General features: G+C 40.0%; 1 protein-coding gene across 3 annotated transcripts in view; it reads right to left on the reverse strand.

Moving 5' to 3' along the window:
- Usf3 (upstream transcription factor family member 3) overlaps positions 1 to 15,370 on the reverse strand; it is a 35,258-nt gene that overhangs the window by 8,894 nt on the left and 10,994 nt on the right. For 2 of the 3 annotated variants that reach the window (XM_048346632.1, XM_048346631.1), the window contains exons 2-6: positions 15,040 to 15,155; positions 12,406 to 12,470; positions 9,226 to 9,254; positions 6,314 to 6,396; positions 1,028 to 1,124 (exon numbers count right to left, since the gene is read on the reverse strand). In XM_048346632.1, coding sequence (XP_048202589.1) covers positions 1,028 to 1,124; positions 6,314 to 6,396; positions 9,226 to 9,254; positions 12,406 to 12,452 — 256 coding nt within the window. In that variant the 5' untranslated portion in view covers positions 12,453 to 12,470; positions 15,040 to 15,155. Of the gene's footprint in view, positions 1 to 1,027; positions 1,125 to 6,313; positions 6,397 to 9,225; positions 9,255 to 12,405; positions 12,471 to 15,039; positions 15,156 to 15,370 lie in introns of those variants that run through there. The other variant, XM_048346633.1, reaches the window with a different exon arrangement.

Below are 15,370 nucleotides of genomic sequence, written 5' to 3' on the forward strand. Positions count from 1 at the left end.
ACCAAATAATAAGCATCAATGCTCTCACTTACTGGACTGTAAAGCCTGGCAGTTTTTGCACTAATTTAGTAATAGTAACAACAATGGTAACACCTAACTGTACCAAGCATTTACAGGAAAAGTTTATGTCTCTTTCTGGCATTCCCACACCTTTGTGGAGGACCTCTCAGTGTTTCCCAAACACTACTATATCTAACTGTCTGATAGCATGACAGACAAGGGCCTAGACCATAAAAGGCTGACCCAGTAAAGGGTCAGCTATTATTTAATTAAAAGTGGGGGGAAAAAAGCATTCTGAATGTTGATCTCCTGGACAGGTTTCTCAACATGCTTCCTACACATTACAATAAACTGTCCCTACCTCTGCAAATTCTGCCTTGCTTTTCTCATTCGAATGTGGCCTATTGAGCTGTCATAGGAAACTTTTTTGGTTGTCAGAGCCAGAAATAAAGGCTTATTCAAACTGGCCTATCACTCTGAGTTTTACAGTTGTCTGGGCCATTTTTCTTTTTAGCCTCTCTCCAATGCTTGTAAGAAAATAACTCATTTGACAGCATAAAAAATACAACTAAAAATCAACAATATCCAGTTGTTTTGGTATACACACTGTATCAATCAATGTGAAAACCACTATGAACTGAGCTTTCTGGTCTTTTGAGTTAAGACAGCACAGGTCTATCCTACCTTGTTTTTACATTACACTGAGAAGAACACTCCACATTCTATGCTGGATTTCTCTACCTATAAGATCCAATTGGAATAAAGGAGTTTTAGTACTAGTATCATGGACTAGGCAAAATGAGTCCAAAACCAAATTGATGTGTGTATGCAAGATTACAGTTAATCTAAATGAGGGAGAGACAAGTTAAACTAAAATGATTTTACTTGCAATGAAGGCCTTACTATTTTTTTTGAGGGGAAGGGATGAAGATTTCTATACTCTAAAGTAAGTTTCACTGTGCACAAACACCTAAGAATCTAACAAATAACAACAAAAAAAAAAATCCTGAGAATCTCCAGTCATTACCTTGTTCATTATTTCCTCCATTAAGCAGGAGTTCATCGTTTTGCCTTTTCAATTCTGTTATATATTTAAAGGCTTGGTCCAGGATCATATTCTTGCTCTGCCAAAGAAAATTAACCACTTAAAAGTTTCACTGACAGTTAATGATTTTCTGGGTGAACCTTAAAAGCTTTGACTTTATTACATATATGTGCTACTTAACTTTTCAAAATTTACAGCAGGTACCATGTTCTAAAGCTTTTACTGTTTACCTTTATTAAATATTTATTGAGCATATATTATGTGTTAGGCTCTGCTTCAGGCACCAGAATAGAATAGTGGTACTTGGAGAAGAAAAATAAAACTAAGAAACTGTATGGTCTGGGCACTGATGGCTCATGCCTGTTATCCTAGCTACTTGGGAAATTGTGATCTGAGGGTCATGGTTTGAAGCCAGCCTGAGCAGGAAAGTCTGTGAGACTCTTATTTCCAATTAACTACCAGGCTCCGAGTTCAAGCCTCACGACTGGCGAAATGCGCGTGCGCGCGCACACACACACACACACACAAAGAAAAAAAAAGGTAGTATGGATATATAAGAGAAAGAGGTCCAGGCCATGAGGTCATAAAGCAAAGTCTCTTTGGTGGGGCTGGGCTTGGCAAGCTGAAGGACAGCAAGTAGGTGAGCAGGGTCAGGTTGATCTACGTGAGGAATAGTAGGACAAAAAGGATCTACATGAGGAGTGGTGGGAAAAAAAGTCAGAGAGGATCTTCAAAGTCATGTAAACATAGACTATAATATTATTCTCTATTCTTTTAACCACCAGAACAAATTATACTAAATAATATGTTGAAAAACCACTTTACTTGGCTGGATTTTGCTGTGATATTCCTAGTTTGTTTAGCTTTTCCATAAACTGAATTTTACATCAAAATATTCCTTTGTTCTTTATAATTTTTTTTGGCAGTATCAGGATTTGAACTCAATGTCTTATGCTTGCTGGGCTTCCTTACTCAGCTGGCATTCCCTCCCTGTTCCTTGCTGGTTATTCTGAAGATGGAGGTTCACAGACTTTTTCCCTGGGCAAGCTATGACCGGTAACCTGCCAATCTCAAACTTTGTTGTTGTTGGTGGTGGTGGTAGTCAGGACCTGGGCACTGTCCCTGAGCTTTTCTGCTCAAGGCTAGCACTGGACCACTTTGAGTCACAGCTCCATTTCCAGTTTTCTGGTGATTAACTGGCGATAAGAGCCTCATGGACTTTCCTCCTGAGTAGCCAGGATTACAGGCATGCACCACAAGTGCCTGGCTGGCATCAATGTCAACATTCTGAACAGCTAGGTTACAGTTGTGAATCCTTGGTCTGAAGACACAGGGTAGGGCATGTACAGTTGGGAAGAACAACTGATAAGATTTTATAGTTTTTTTCCCTTGAAAAAAATTAGTAACTACTTCTCCAGTGGAAAAAATATAAACACCAATATACTGATATTATTGAGTTCTACACACCCAAGCAGACAAAAAGCAAAACAAGGGGCTGGGGATATAGCCTAGTGGCAAGAGTGCCTGCCTCGGATACACGAGGCCCTAGGTTCGATTCCCCAGCACCACATATACAGAAAAAACGGGCAGAAGCGGCGCTGTGGCTCAAGTGGCAGAGCGCTAGCCTTGAGCGGGAAGAAGCCAGGGACAGTGCTCAGGCCCTGAGTCCAAGGCCCAGGACTGGCCAAAAAAAAAAAAAAAGCAAAACAAGCCAGGTGCTGGTGGCTCACATCTGTAATCCTAGCTACTCGGGGGCTGAGATGTGAGGATCACAGTTTGAAGCCAGCCCAGGCAGGAAAGTCCATGAGACTCCTATCTCCAATAAACTACTCAGAAAAAGACGTGGCGCTGTGGCTCAAGTGGATGATTGCTAGCCTTGAGCACAAAAAGGTTCAGGGACAGTGCCCAGGCCCCAAGTTCAAGTCCCAGGACCAGAAAAAAAAAAAAAAGAAAAGCAATACAAAACAAAAATCTAGCAAGCTACCTAATCATACAATATCTAGACCTCCAAAAGACAAACTTATTTGATCACATGTTTAATGCCTGATTCTCAAACACTAAACATCTAAGGAAAAACTGCAAAAACAAAGACAAAACATCCAAACAAAAGAGAAAAAAGGGAATCAGAAAGTAAATACAGAAAATTAAAGAAAAAACTATATAACATTCAACTAGGTGCCAGTGGCTCATACCTGTAAGCCTAACTACTCAGGACAGAGATCTAAGGATCACAGTTGGAAGCCAGCCCAGGCGTGAAAGTCAGTGAGATTCTTATCTCCAATTAACCACCAAAAAGCTGGAAGTGGAGTTGTTGCTCAAGTGGTAGAGTGCTAGCTTTAAGCATAAAGCTCAGGAACAGAGGCTAGGTCCTAAGATTAAGCCTCAGAACCAGTACAAAACAACAACAAAACTATATAACACTTAGAGGTGAAATGATATTGAATGCACAGAATAAGCATATGGAATGAAAAGAAACAGAATAAGAAATAAACTCTTGGAAATTAAAAATATGAAAGCAGAAATTAAAAATAGAGCATGAATAGGGAAAAAATGGTTGGTATTGAAAACAGAAGACAGAGTGTTCCAGAAGTAAAGTCTCAAAAGAAAAACAAGGAAAATGGAAAGTATGTAGTACATCTGACTACCTAGAAAACTGTATTAAGGGGGCTGGGAATGTGGCTTAGTGGTAGAGTGCTTGCCTAGCGTGCATGAAGCCCTGTGTTTGATTTCTCAGCACCACATGAACAGAAAAAGCCGAAGTGGTGCTGTTGCTCAAGAGGTAGAGCGCTAGTCTTAAGGGAAAAAAAGAAGAAGAAAAAGAAGGCAGGAACAGTGCTAGGCCCAGGATTGGGGCAGGCAGTGGCGGGGCGGGGGGGCGAGGGGACTCAAACTGTATAAAGCTTGTCAGAAGTGTGGAAAGAATTAAAGATAAGTACACAAGAAATTAAGCAAATGAAAACTTGTAAGGCAATTATTAACTCAAGAATTTCAAAAATTTCATATGAAATAAAACACACAAGTATTCTCCTTTTAATAATCTACTATACTACATAGTCTTTATAACATAAAATTTGAATATTGTCTTAAGGAAAAGTTGTGACAGAATTGTGTCAGGAGGATCAAGAAAGTGAAATCCAGGAACAAAACATAACAGGATTTTGATAAATTACAGCTAACATGGAAAAACTAAGACATAATGTATTTTATTTAAAAATATAACTATCAGAAGAAATAGTTGAGAACGGCTGCCTCTGAAATCTGTGCTACGGTTGGGAAGCAGGTAAATTAATGTCTTTTAAGTTCCTTACTATGTTAAATATTACAAATATTATTGAACATTAATTAACAAAAAAAGTGACTAAGCTAGGTACCAGGGGCTCAGGTAATCCTAGCTACACAAGAGGCTGAGATTTGAGGATCTCGGCTCAAAGCCAGCATGGGCAGAAAAGTGACTATGAAACTCTAATCTCCACCACCAACAACAAAAAGTGACTAGACATGATCATTTCCCATGATAGCTGAACACCACAGAACCATTAAAAAGAAGTGAGATATGTAAGGAACAGTGGAATGTGTGCCACTGAGTCAAAGTGACAAAGCAGATTAGGAATGACACAGGATATATGACAGAAATACTTATGAAGATATGAGTAACAACATTTTATTAGTGGTTATAACTTGGGAGTGGCATGTCATTTTTAAACTAAAAATGTCCAATATATATTCCATATTGTTCCAATAATCTGTTTTATTTCCAATGAATTGGTTTTAATCTCATTGTGCACTAAGCTGAGATTTTTAAGTACTATCAGGAGTTAAGAGGGCTTGGAGATGCTGGATGTAATGGCACACACCTGTAATGCCTGTAACCCATCACTCTGGAGACTAGGATAGGAACAGAGCGGGTTCATAACCCAGACAGGGTTATTTAGTGACAGCTAGGTTCAAAAAACAGGGAGGGCATGAAGAGAATATGAAACAGGAGATCCCTGCAAGATTCTGGTAAAGAATTTTGAAAGAGGGCTGGGAATGTAGCTTAGTGGTAGAGTGCTTGCCTAGCATGCATGAAGCCCTGGGTTTGATCACTTAATACCACATAAACAGAAAAGGCTAGAAGTGGCGCTGTGGCTCAAGTGGTAGAGTACTAGCCTTGAGCAAAAGAAGCTCAGGGCCAGCGTCCAGGCCCTGAGTTCAAGTCCCAAGACTGGCAAACAAAAAACAATTAGAAAGTAAAAAAGCATGAATGGACAACATTAAAAAAATTGCCTAATAAACACACTGGGATATATCTAAAGATAATCATGAGACTAACTTAGTAACTTTTAGGACTTTAGTGACTTTTAGGAACATAACTTAAAAGGGTCTAGAGGGCTGGGGATATAGCCTAGTGGCAAGAGTGCCTGCCTCGGATACACGAGGCCCTAGGTTCGATTCCCCAGCACCACATATACAGAAAACGGCCAGAAGGGGCGCTGTGGCTCAAGTGGCAGAGTGCTAGCCTTGAGCGGGAAGAAGCCAGGGACAGTGCTCAGGCCCTGAGTCCAAGGCCCAGGACTGGCCAAAAAAAAAAAACAAACAAACAAATAAAAGGGTCTAGATTTGATTTGGCTCTGTAGAACACTGTTATAAGAAACTGTTGGAAATATAGGTACATGTAAATGAATTGTGCGTACACATGCAGATTGGGGGTGCTCTGAGGACAAAGCAAGTTCCAATGTGTGGGAAAAGGGTTGGATATTTCTGTTTTCTGAAAGAGTTGTTTTGAATTTTGCTTTCCATTAAAATGTATCTAGTTTCCAAAAAAATTTAAAAAATTAGAAGTAGATAGAAAATTAAACTAATAAAGAATAATTCCATGGGGCTGGGGCTATGGCCTAGTGGCAAGAGTGCTTGCCTCCTCCTACACATGAGGCCCTGGGTTCAATTCCTCAGCACCACATATACAGAAAGCGGCCAGAAGTGGCGCTGTGGCTCAAGTGGCAAAAAGAAGCCAGGGACAGTGCTCAGGCCCTGAGTCTAAGGCCCAGTACTGGCAAAAAAAAAAAAAAGAATAATGCCATTAGTAGCTCCTCAAAACCTTCCATATATGGCAGGAAAAAACAGTAAGATAATCATTCTATACAATGTAAACATGTGTAGAGATGAAACAATGAAATCCTTACCTATCCAACTAATGTAAACTAATAAAAAGCAATCATTCCAAGCACTGAAACAATTTAGAAAGTAGTCTGTACCCAAAACAGGAATGAAAATAAAGTGTATTCTTACCTGCTTCAGAGCAGGGGAACATGGGATGAGCTCTCCTATTCTGTTTATCCCAGCATTGATTTTCTTCTTTCTATGCCTCTCCACTAGATAGGGGGAAAAATCCATTTATCAAACCTTATGCTATTCTGCCAAAATGCTCCATTTTCTCTGGACAAATAAATTTTATGTAAAGACATCTCTATGAAATGTTTTTAATTTACTGTTATCTTTAAACAATTATACAAAGAGGATTCAATTCAACATGCCAACTTATGACTACAATGCATCTTGATCCAAGTCAGAACACATGTCTAGAATACGCAAGGCTCTGAATTTGACTCCCAGCACCATCAAAGCAAACAACAAAACATTACCCACTGAAGACAAATAACTATAATATAAACATTGTAACATTATAAATGTTGTAACATTATAATGTAACACTGTAAATATTATAAAACAGATATACTTTTAGTAGTATTTTTAAGAACATCATCTATAAAATTACATTAAAATTATTAATAAAAAAAAGAGCTGGGCACTAGTGGCTCATGCCTAGAATCCTAGCTACTCTGGAGGCTGAGCTCTGAGGATTGTGTTTCAAAGTCAGACTGGGCAGAAAAGTCCCTATGAGACTCTTATCTCCAATTAAGCACTCAAAGATCAGAAGTAGTGTTGCAGCTCAAGTGGTAGAGCACACACACACACACATTTTTTTTTTATTCAGCACTATTTTGCCATCATTCTCATTCAAATAACTACCAGAGATTTAATGTTCAAAATTTTAAAAGAGGGGGCTGGGAATATGGCCTACTGGCAAGAGCGCTTGCTTCCTACACATGAAGCTCTCAGTTTGATTCCCCAGCACCACATACATATGGAAAACGGCCAGAAGGGGTGCTGTGGCACAGGTGGCAGAGTGCTAGCCTTGAGCAAAAAGAAGCCAGGGACAGTGCTCAGGCCCTGAGTCCAAGGCCCAGGACTGGCCAAAAAAAAAAAAAAAAAAAATTTTTTTTTTAAAGAGGGATGGGAATATGGCCTAGTGGTAGAGTGCTTGCCTAGCATGCATGAAGCCCTGGGCTTGATTCCTCAGCACCACATAAGCAGAAAAGGCTGGAAGTAGCACTGTGGTTCCAGCGGTAGAGTGCTAGCCACTAGCAAAAGGAAGCCAGGGGCAGTGCTCAGGTCCTGAGTTCAAGCCCTAGGACTGGTAAAAAAGATACAGACCCCACTAATAAATTATCAGATAACTGCTTTTTTTTTTTTTTCCAAAATAAGATCTTTCTGTACTTATTAAAGAGCCTTAAAACAGGATGTCGAGAGCTTTTCTGGAATATACACAACTATTAGTTATGTCTTAAAATAGGCAAGAAAAAATGATTTGTATAGTTTTCTTTATGGTTCCTAGTGTATTCACTTTGGCCATGTAGAACCTTTCTTACTAAGAATTGCACAACTGACAACTTTTCAGTTGACAGTGAAATAGTCCAGACTTTCATGCTACTGCTCTAAAAGGAAAAAGGGGACACAAAAATGTATCTAAATGATTTCTGTAAGACACTCAGAGTGAAAACATTACTCTTGGCTACTTTCTGTTAGAAAGTTGTCTAAAATCTTTTTTCTAACAAAGGATTCTATGGATTCTAAGATAATGTTTCAGATGGGAACCTGGGTAGAACTTACATAAAATAGAGACCTTTTTTTTCTTTGAGCTAGCACGAAGGGTATCTTTTCCAATGACATCCAATTATTCTTTCTTAGTAAGTTATGGTAAGGGAATATTTATGGCACCATGAGAAAGTCAATTCTATCAAAAAGATTTAGCTCATACAAATGAAAGATTAAGCTTAATTCATATATCCAAAAGCCACAGGCAATAATGCAGTATAATGTATAATAGCATCATTTGTTGTTATCTAAGCAGAATTTCATGTTTAATGTGTAGAGTTAAAAAAACAAACAAAACCAAGTCAGGTGCAGTGGTACATACCTACAATCCCAGTGCTTGGGAGTCTTAGGCAAGAGGAACATGAATCCAAGGCCAGCCTAGGCTATGCATTGAGACCCTGTACCAAAATACTAATACCCCCTCACCTCAAAGGCAGTAAATTTTTCATTCAGGGAAGAAATACCCCATCAGTATTCAAGACATCTTTCATTTTCCTGTAAATAAAAATTTCCCAAGGTTCTTTCCTTAAAGACTCCATAACTTCTAATTTTTTTTTAGTCTAAATGTAATTTCTGATAAAAAGTATACATACTTCTCTACATAATGCTTACCTGGATTTGGTCTGTAGTTTTGATGGTAGAGGCAAAAATCAGCATTTATTTCCTACATTTCTTTTTATAATCAAAGACTGTACTACTTGGCTTAAGACAGGTCACACACAAGTCAGTCCACAGCTCATTTCTCCTTACATTTCTAGGTTCCCTCTGGAATTTATAGTTAGATGATTTTCATTCTTCTGAGAAGAACTGCATCAGGATTTCTTCAGTTGTTGAAATCCCTTCCAACACTAGCTCCAAGAGAATACTAATCTCTTACCCAACAAAAAATGTAACAAATAATTATTCTAGGCTTATGACATAAAACATAATTGCCAAGTGCTGGTGGCTCGCTCACACCTGTAAACCTAGCTACTTAGGAGGGTGAGATCTGAGGACAGCCTGGGCAGAAAAGTCTGTGAGACTCTTTTCTCCAATAAACCACTCAGAAAAAGCCAGAAGTGGCGCCGTGGCTCAAGTTGTAGAGAGCTAAGCCTGGAGTACAAGAGGCTCACGGACAGCACCCAGGGCCTGAGTTCAAGCCCCAGGACCAGCAAGGAAAAAAAAAAAGGGGGGGGGGGGAAAGAATAATTTTATAATCAATTGTGGTATAATATCATTTTGAAAGCCAAAGTGGTATCAAGGAAATTTTTAGTTATTTTATCTACCTGCATTGTGTGTCTCCCGGTTCTTCTTCCTGAAACAAAAAGAAGAGATATGGTAACATAAAAATAATGGAAAAGGGCTGGGAATGTGGCTTAGTGGTAGAGTGCTTGCCTAGCACTCATTAAGCCCTGGGTTCAATTCTTCAGTACCACATAAACAGAAAAAGCCAGGAGTGGTACTGTGGCTCAAGTGGTAGAGTGCTAGCCTTGAGCAAAAGAAGCTCAGAGATAGTGCCCAGTCCCTGAGTTCAAGCCCCAGGACTGGCAAAAAAAAAAAAGGAAAAGCATTTGCCAGTTTATATTTAAGTACCATGAAAATAACTTTTATAAAATTATGTTTTAATTATGTTTTTGCATTAGAAGAAATCCTCTTAAGAATTTTGGGGGATTTTGGTGCCAGCACTGAAACTTGAACTCAAAATCTCATGGTCTCATTTGTCTTTTCTGCTCAAGGGCAGTGCTTTACCATCTAAGGCACGCCCCCAGTATCAAGTATTTTTTTTTTCTTTTGTTGGTCATGGGGCGTGAAGTCAAGGGCTTGGGCACTGTACCTGAGCTGTTGCACTCAGGGTTAGGTCTCTACCGCTTTAAGCCACAGTGTCACTTCCAGTTTTCTGGCCATTAATTGGAGATAAGAGTCTCATGGACTTTCCTGCCGTACTGGCTTTGAACCTTGATCCTCAGATCTCAGCCTTCTCGGTAGCTGGGATTATAGGAGCCAAGAATTTTTTTTTTTTTTTTTTTTTTTTTTTGGCCAGTCCTGGGCCTTGGACTCAGGGCCTGAGCACTGCCCCTGGCTTCTTTTTGCTCAAGGCTAGCACTCTGCCACTTGAGTCACAGCGCCACTTCTGGCCATTTTCTGTATATGTGGTGCTGGGGAATCGAACCCAAGGCTTCATGTATACGAGGCAAGCGCTCTTGCCACTAGGCTATATCCCCAGCCCCAAGAATTTTTTTCTTAATACATACTATAGTAATAAAGTCTAACCGAAAATACCTTTATATCATTTGAGAAAACATTTTTTTTTCTAACAATAACAGAAATTCTCAATTCTTTGATACCCAGAAATGAAGAGTTGAAAACAGGATCAGTCATTGAAAGACCTTAAGTATTGGAAAACTAATTCTCAGAGTGATAAGCCAGAAAGGTGATTTCGGATGCTTGCCCTAGCACCCAGACAGGAAGGAATGTGGGACAGAAAGCAACAGTATACAGTAATTTAGTCATTTCAGCGAAGTTGGAGATACATGGTAGCAAGAGCACTCTTACGCCCTAACAATTAGCATTTGAGCCATCTTCTGCATTCATATTCTCAGCTTATTCAAATTCTTACATTTTCTTAAAATCTCATCCATTAAAAACTCATTTTCTCTTTCTCCATAAATGTCTAATACATTAGCATTCTCTAAGGACAATAGGTAAGGAAAAAGAGTAGTGATTTTGGTAACAGTAGAAGCATTGTCCAAATTGGGCACCCATGGCTCATGCCTGTAGTTACTCAGAAGGCTGAGATCTGAGGGTCCCAGTTCAAAGCAGTCTGGGAAGGAAAGACTGTGAGACTCTTACCTCCAGTTAACTACCAGAAAACCAGAAGTGGAACTGTGACTCAAAATAGTAGAGTTCTAGCCTTGAGCAAAAGAGCTCAGGGACAGCACCCAGGTCCCAAGTTCAAACCCCACAACAGACAAAAAAGAAAATAAATATAATACACCACAGAGAGAGACATAATGGCATTAATAAAACTGCAAAGTAGGGCTGGGAATATGGCCTAGTGGTAAGAGTGCTTGCCTCGTATACATGAAGCCCTGGGTTCGATTCCTCAGCACCACATATATAGAAAAAAAAAGGCCAGAAGTGGCGCTGTGGCTCAAGTGGCAGAGTGCTAGCCTTGAGCAAAAAGAAGCCAGGGAGGAAAATGTGGTACATTTACACAATGGAATTTTATGCCTCTATCAGAAAGAATGACATTGTTCCATTTGTAAGGAAATGGAAGGACTTGGAAAAAGTTATACTAAGTGAAGTGAGCCAGACCCAAAGAAACATGGACTCTATGGCCTCCCTTATTGGGAATAATTAGTACAGGTTTAGGCAAGCCATAGCAGAGCATCACAAGGCCCAATAGCTATACCCTTAGAAACACATAAGATGATGCTAATTGAAATGAACTCCATGTTATGGAAACAAGTGATATATCACAGTTGTAACTACTTTCAACGTCCTATGTGTATGTGTAGTTTCTATTATTGATAATGTTTTGTATCACCTTCCTATGTTTGTACCTACACTATCTCTGTAATCTTATCTGAGTATATTGGAAACCGTGTTTACTGGTATTGGAAGTAGGAAATTCAAAGGGAATACCAAATTCGAGAGACACAGGGTAAAAAAAGAGAAATAACTACAAAAGAAATACTTGCAAAACTCTTTGGTATACGTGAACTGAACAACTGGGGGGGGGGGAAAGGGGGGGAGGGAGGGGGGCATGAGGGACAAGGCAACAAACAGTACAAGAAATGTATCCAATGCCCAACGTATGATACTGTAACCTCTCTGTACGTCAGTTTGATAATAAAAATTTGAGAAAAATAAATAAATAAATAAAGCTAAAAGTGGGTAGGGGTAGATTTCAAGTGGTAGAGCCCCTTCCCAGAAAGTGCTGAGTTCAAACCCTGGTAATAATGATGGAAGAAAAATACAATAAAAAGATCAGTATTCGAAACTCAAAAAAAAAAAAAAAAAAAAAAAAAAAAGAAGCCAGGGACAGTGCTCAGGCCCTTAGTCCAAGGCCCAGGACTGGCAAAACAACAACAACAACAAAAAAAAAACCACTGCAAAGTAGTTATGCAAATTGACCATGGCCTAAATGCTTCACCTATAAAAACAAGCATTGCATGCTAATAAGACACAGTCATCAGAAACTAAGCATTTAGTATAGATTTAGTAGACTTTTTTAACTACTAATGATTATTATTATTTACACTGCCGGTATATTAAGGACAGGTAAAATTTAACCATATACCATTTTCAGTAAATTATTTATATCACCCACAATATGTTTGGATATTAACTGTTTTCTCGGTATACAGATACAAATTCACTAAGGACTATCTACTAGAAAAACAAGAACAAATTCTGCTTCTTACCCACCCAACTATAATATCTTCTGGGCTGCGCATACACACCTGTGCTGCTTTTTTGTTGGTGTCTCATGCTCTGTCATCTCTGGCATGGTGATAGTGATAGGAACCTAAAGAGTGATGGAAAGATACAATAAAAAGCTCAGTTAAGGACCAGGAGTTTGGCCTAGTGGTAGAGTACTTGCCTAGCATGCACGAAGCCCTGGGTTCGATTCCTCAGTACCCCATACACAGAAAAAACTGGAAGTGGCACAGTGGCACAAGTGGTAGCCTTGAGCAAAAAGAGCTCAAGGACAGTGCCCAGGTCCCAGCAAAAACAAACAAACAAAAACACCACCAACAACAAAAAACCCACTAGATCACAAATTGTAGTTAGAAAAATGGTATATGAAAATAGGGCAGCTGGGCACAGTGGGTCATGCCTATCATCCAGTCTACTCGGGGTAGAGATTGGGGGATTATAGTTTGAGTACAGCCTGGACCAAAAAACCCAAAAAGTTCTGAGAATAAGTCTCAACCAATAGCTGGAGCAGTGGTGTAGGTTTATCATCTCCTGAGACACAAGGAATCCTAAGTATAAGAATGGAAGACCAGGCAAGCCAAGTAAAGAAAAGGACAGGGAGGGAGGAAAAAAGAGAAGGAGAGAAAGGAAGAAGGAAAGCTGATAGAAATGAGAGGGAGGGAAGGAGGCAGGCAGGCAGGGAAAGAGAAACAGCATGAGAAAGAGAAAAAAACAAAAATAAAGAAAAAGCAAGAGAATGAAAGAAAAGCAAGGAGAGAGAAAGAGGAAGGAAGGAAGGAAGGAAGGAAGGAAGGGAGGGAGGGAGGGAGGGAGGGAGGGAGGGAGGGAGGGAGGGAGGGAGGGAGGGAGGGAGGAAGGGAGGGAGGGAGGGAGGAAGGGAGGGAGGGAGGGAGGGAGGAAGGGAGGGAGGGAGAGAAGGAGGGGGAGCAAAAAAAAAACAAACAAGAAAAGATAGAACATAAACATGTATTTGAAGCAAAGACTTGAAGCATAAAGGTCAGCTTGGATTACATAGCAAGTCCCATGGCAGCATGGTTTATATAATGAAATCTTGTCTCAAAGAAAGAAAGAGGGGGCTGGGGATATGGCCTAGTGGCAAGAGCGCTTGCCTCGTATACATGAAGCCCTGGGTTCGATTCCCCAGCACCACATATACAGAAAATGGCCAGAAGTGGCGCTGCAGCTCAAGTGGCAGAGTGCTAGCCTTGAGCAAAAAGAAGCCAGGGACAGTGCTCAGGCCCTGAGTCCAAGGCCCAGACTGGCAAAAAAAAAAAAGAAAGGAGGGAGCAGGCAGGCAAGCAAGTTAGAGGTCCTGAACTGAAAGCTCAAAATAGATAAGTAGGAAGGTAGGTAGATGGCTGAATACATGGATAAGACACACAGAGAGACCAAGAGATGGATAGAAAAAGAACAAAATGCATCTTGAGTAGTGGATATAAAACAGATGGATGTCAAATGTGAGATATAGTCAGAAACTGCTTGAGCAGACTAGAAGGTCAGGATGAGCTTGAAAATCAAGACAAGTTTGAAAAAGAGATGATTTTAAATGAAACCTGGCTAGATAAGTAGAACATACTTGAACTGGCAGCATACAGTGTTTATAATACTGAAATATTGTAAAACAATGGTGTTCTTCAATAAAAACACAGAAAAGAGGAACGAGTGACCAGTACACAAATAAAATATTCCATACACAAGCATTCATTCATTCACCCATTTGCTGCTAGAAGTCTCATGTTGTCATTTAAAAGTCATTAAAATGGGGGCTGGGAATGTGTAGCTTAGTGGTACAGGGATTGCCTAGCATCCATGAAGCCCTGGGTTAGGTTCCTCAGCACCACATAAACAGAAAAGGCCAGGTGGTTCAAGTGATAGAGTGGAAGCCAGGGTCAGTGCTCAGGCCCTGAAAAACACAGTCATTAAAATGTAGGATGAAAATTCTATTAATATTGGAAAATGAGAACATACATATCCGGAGGCAAAAGCCTTAATGCATTAATTGTAGTTATGAAAGGTCAGTAATAGTATGATTGCTTTCTTCTCTGATTAAAAAAATCAAAATGAAAACTTTTATTACTTTCAAATTCCAGGAGCTGACAACCTTCCAGAAGGTGCCTGCCACCCTGGGATGGCTGTTCTGTCACACTGGAGCAGGTACAAGCAAGACTTCCCCTTTTCCCTCTGAGAGAGAAAAGAAGGTAGCAAGCATAGAGGCTGAAGTCAGAAAGCAGGAATTTAAAATCTGTCAGCTTCTAGGTGAGTTATCTAACTTCTCAGGACTTCACATGCTCCATCTACATCAATGCACTGTGTGAAAGGCCAGAAAGAATATGGGGAAAGCATAACACTGTAAGGCCTGTCAGTTACCAATGAGTATTAAGGAGGTTTCTCAGGCTCCGGCTCTAGAACGGAGCAAGAGGGTCCTGAGAAGTCCAAAAAAGGCAAGGGGATGACAGAGAGTACTGACTGAAGCAGCCTACAAAGACATGTGTGGTCAAAAGTAACTTCCAGCAGCTTATTCCTATTCCATGCTCTTCTTACAACTTGTGAAGAGGGTACTGATAGGTACCTATGGGCTATAAGCAATGGACACAAATTAGATAATCACCTAACGATAATGTGGGACAAGTAAATGAATACATAAACACATTTCTCACCCAAGGGCTTGTAGAGTTTCTTCACTTTTGATTCCTGGCTTCCAACACCTCCCGTTTCTTATTCAAAACTATCATCTTCTACTAGAAGATGGTCTATAGGTTATGTTTTCTTCTTACTACAAAATAAGAAAGAAAGAAAGAAAGAAAGAGAGAGAGAGAGAGAGAAAGAGGGAGGAGTGGGAAGAAGGGAGAGAAGGAAGGAGGGACGGAGGGCAGAAGGAAAGGAGGAAGGAAGGAAAGAAGGAAGGAAGGAAAGTCATTGAGTGTTTATGGTCACTAGGTGTCCATAAGCAGTGTATGGATCAGGGGCTGGCAACCCATGGCACACAGA

The sequence above is a fragment of the Perognathus longimembris genome, chromosome 5, assembly GCF_023159225.1.
Source record: "Perognathus longimembris pacificus isolate PPM17 chromosome 5, ASM2315922v1, whole genome shotgun sequence".
In the NCBI taxonomy this organism is placed as follows: Eukaryota; Metazoa; Chordata; class Mammalia; order Rodentia; family Heteromyidae; genus Perognathus; species Perognathus longimembris.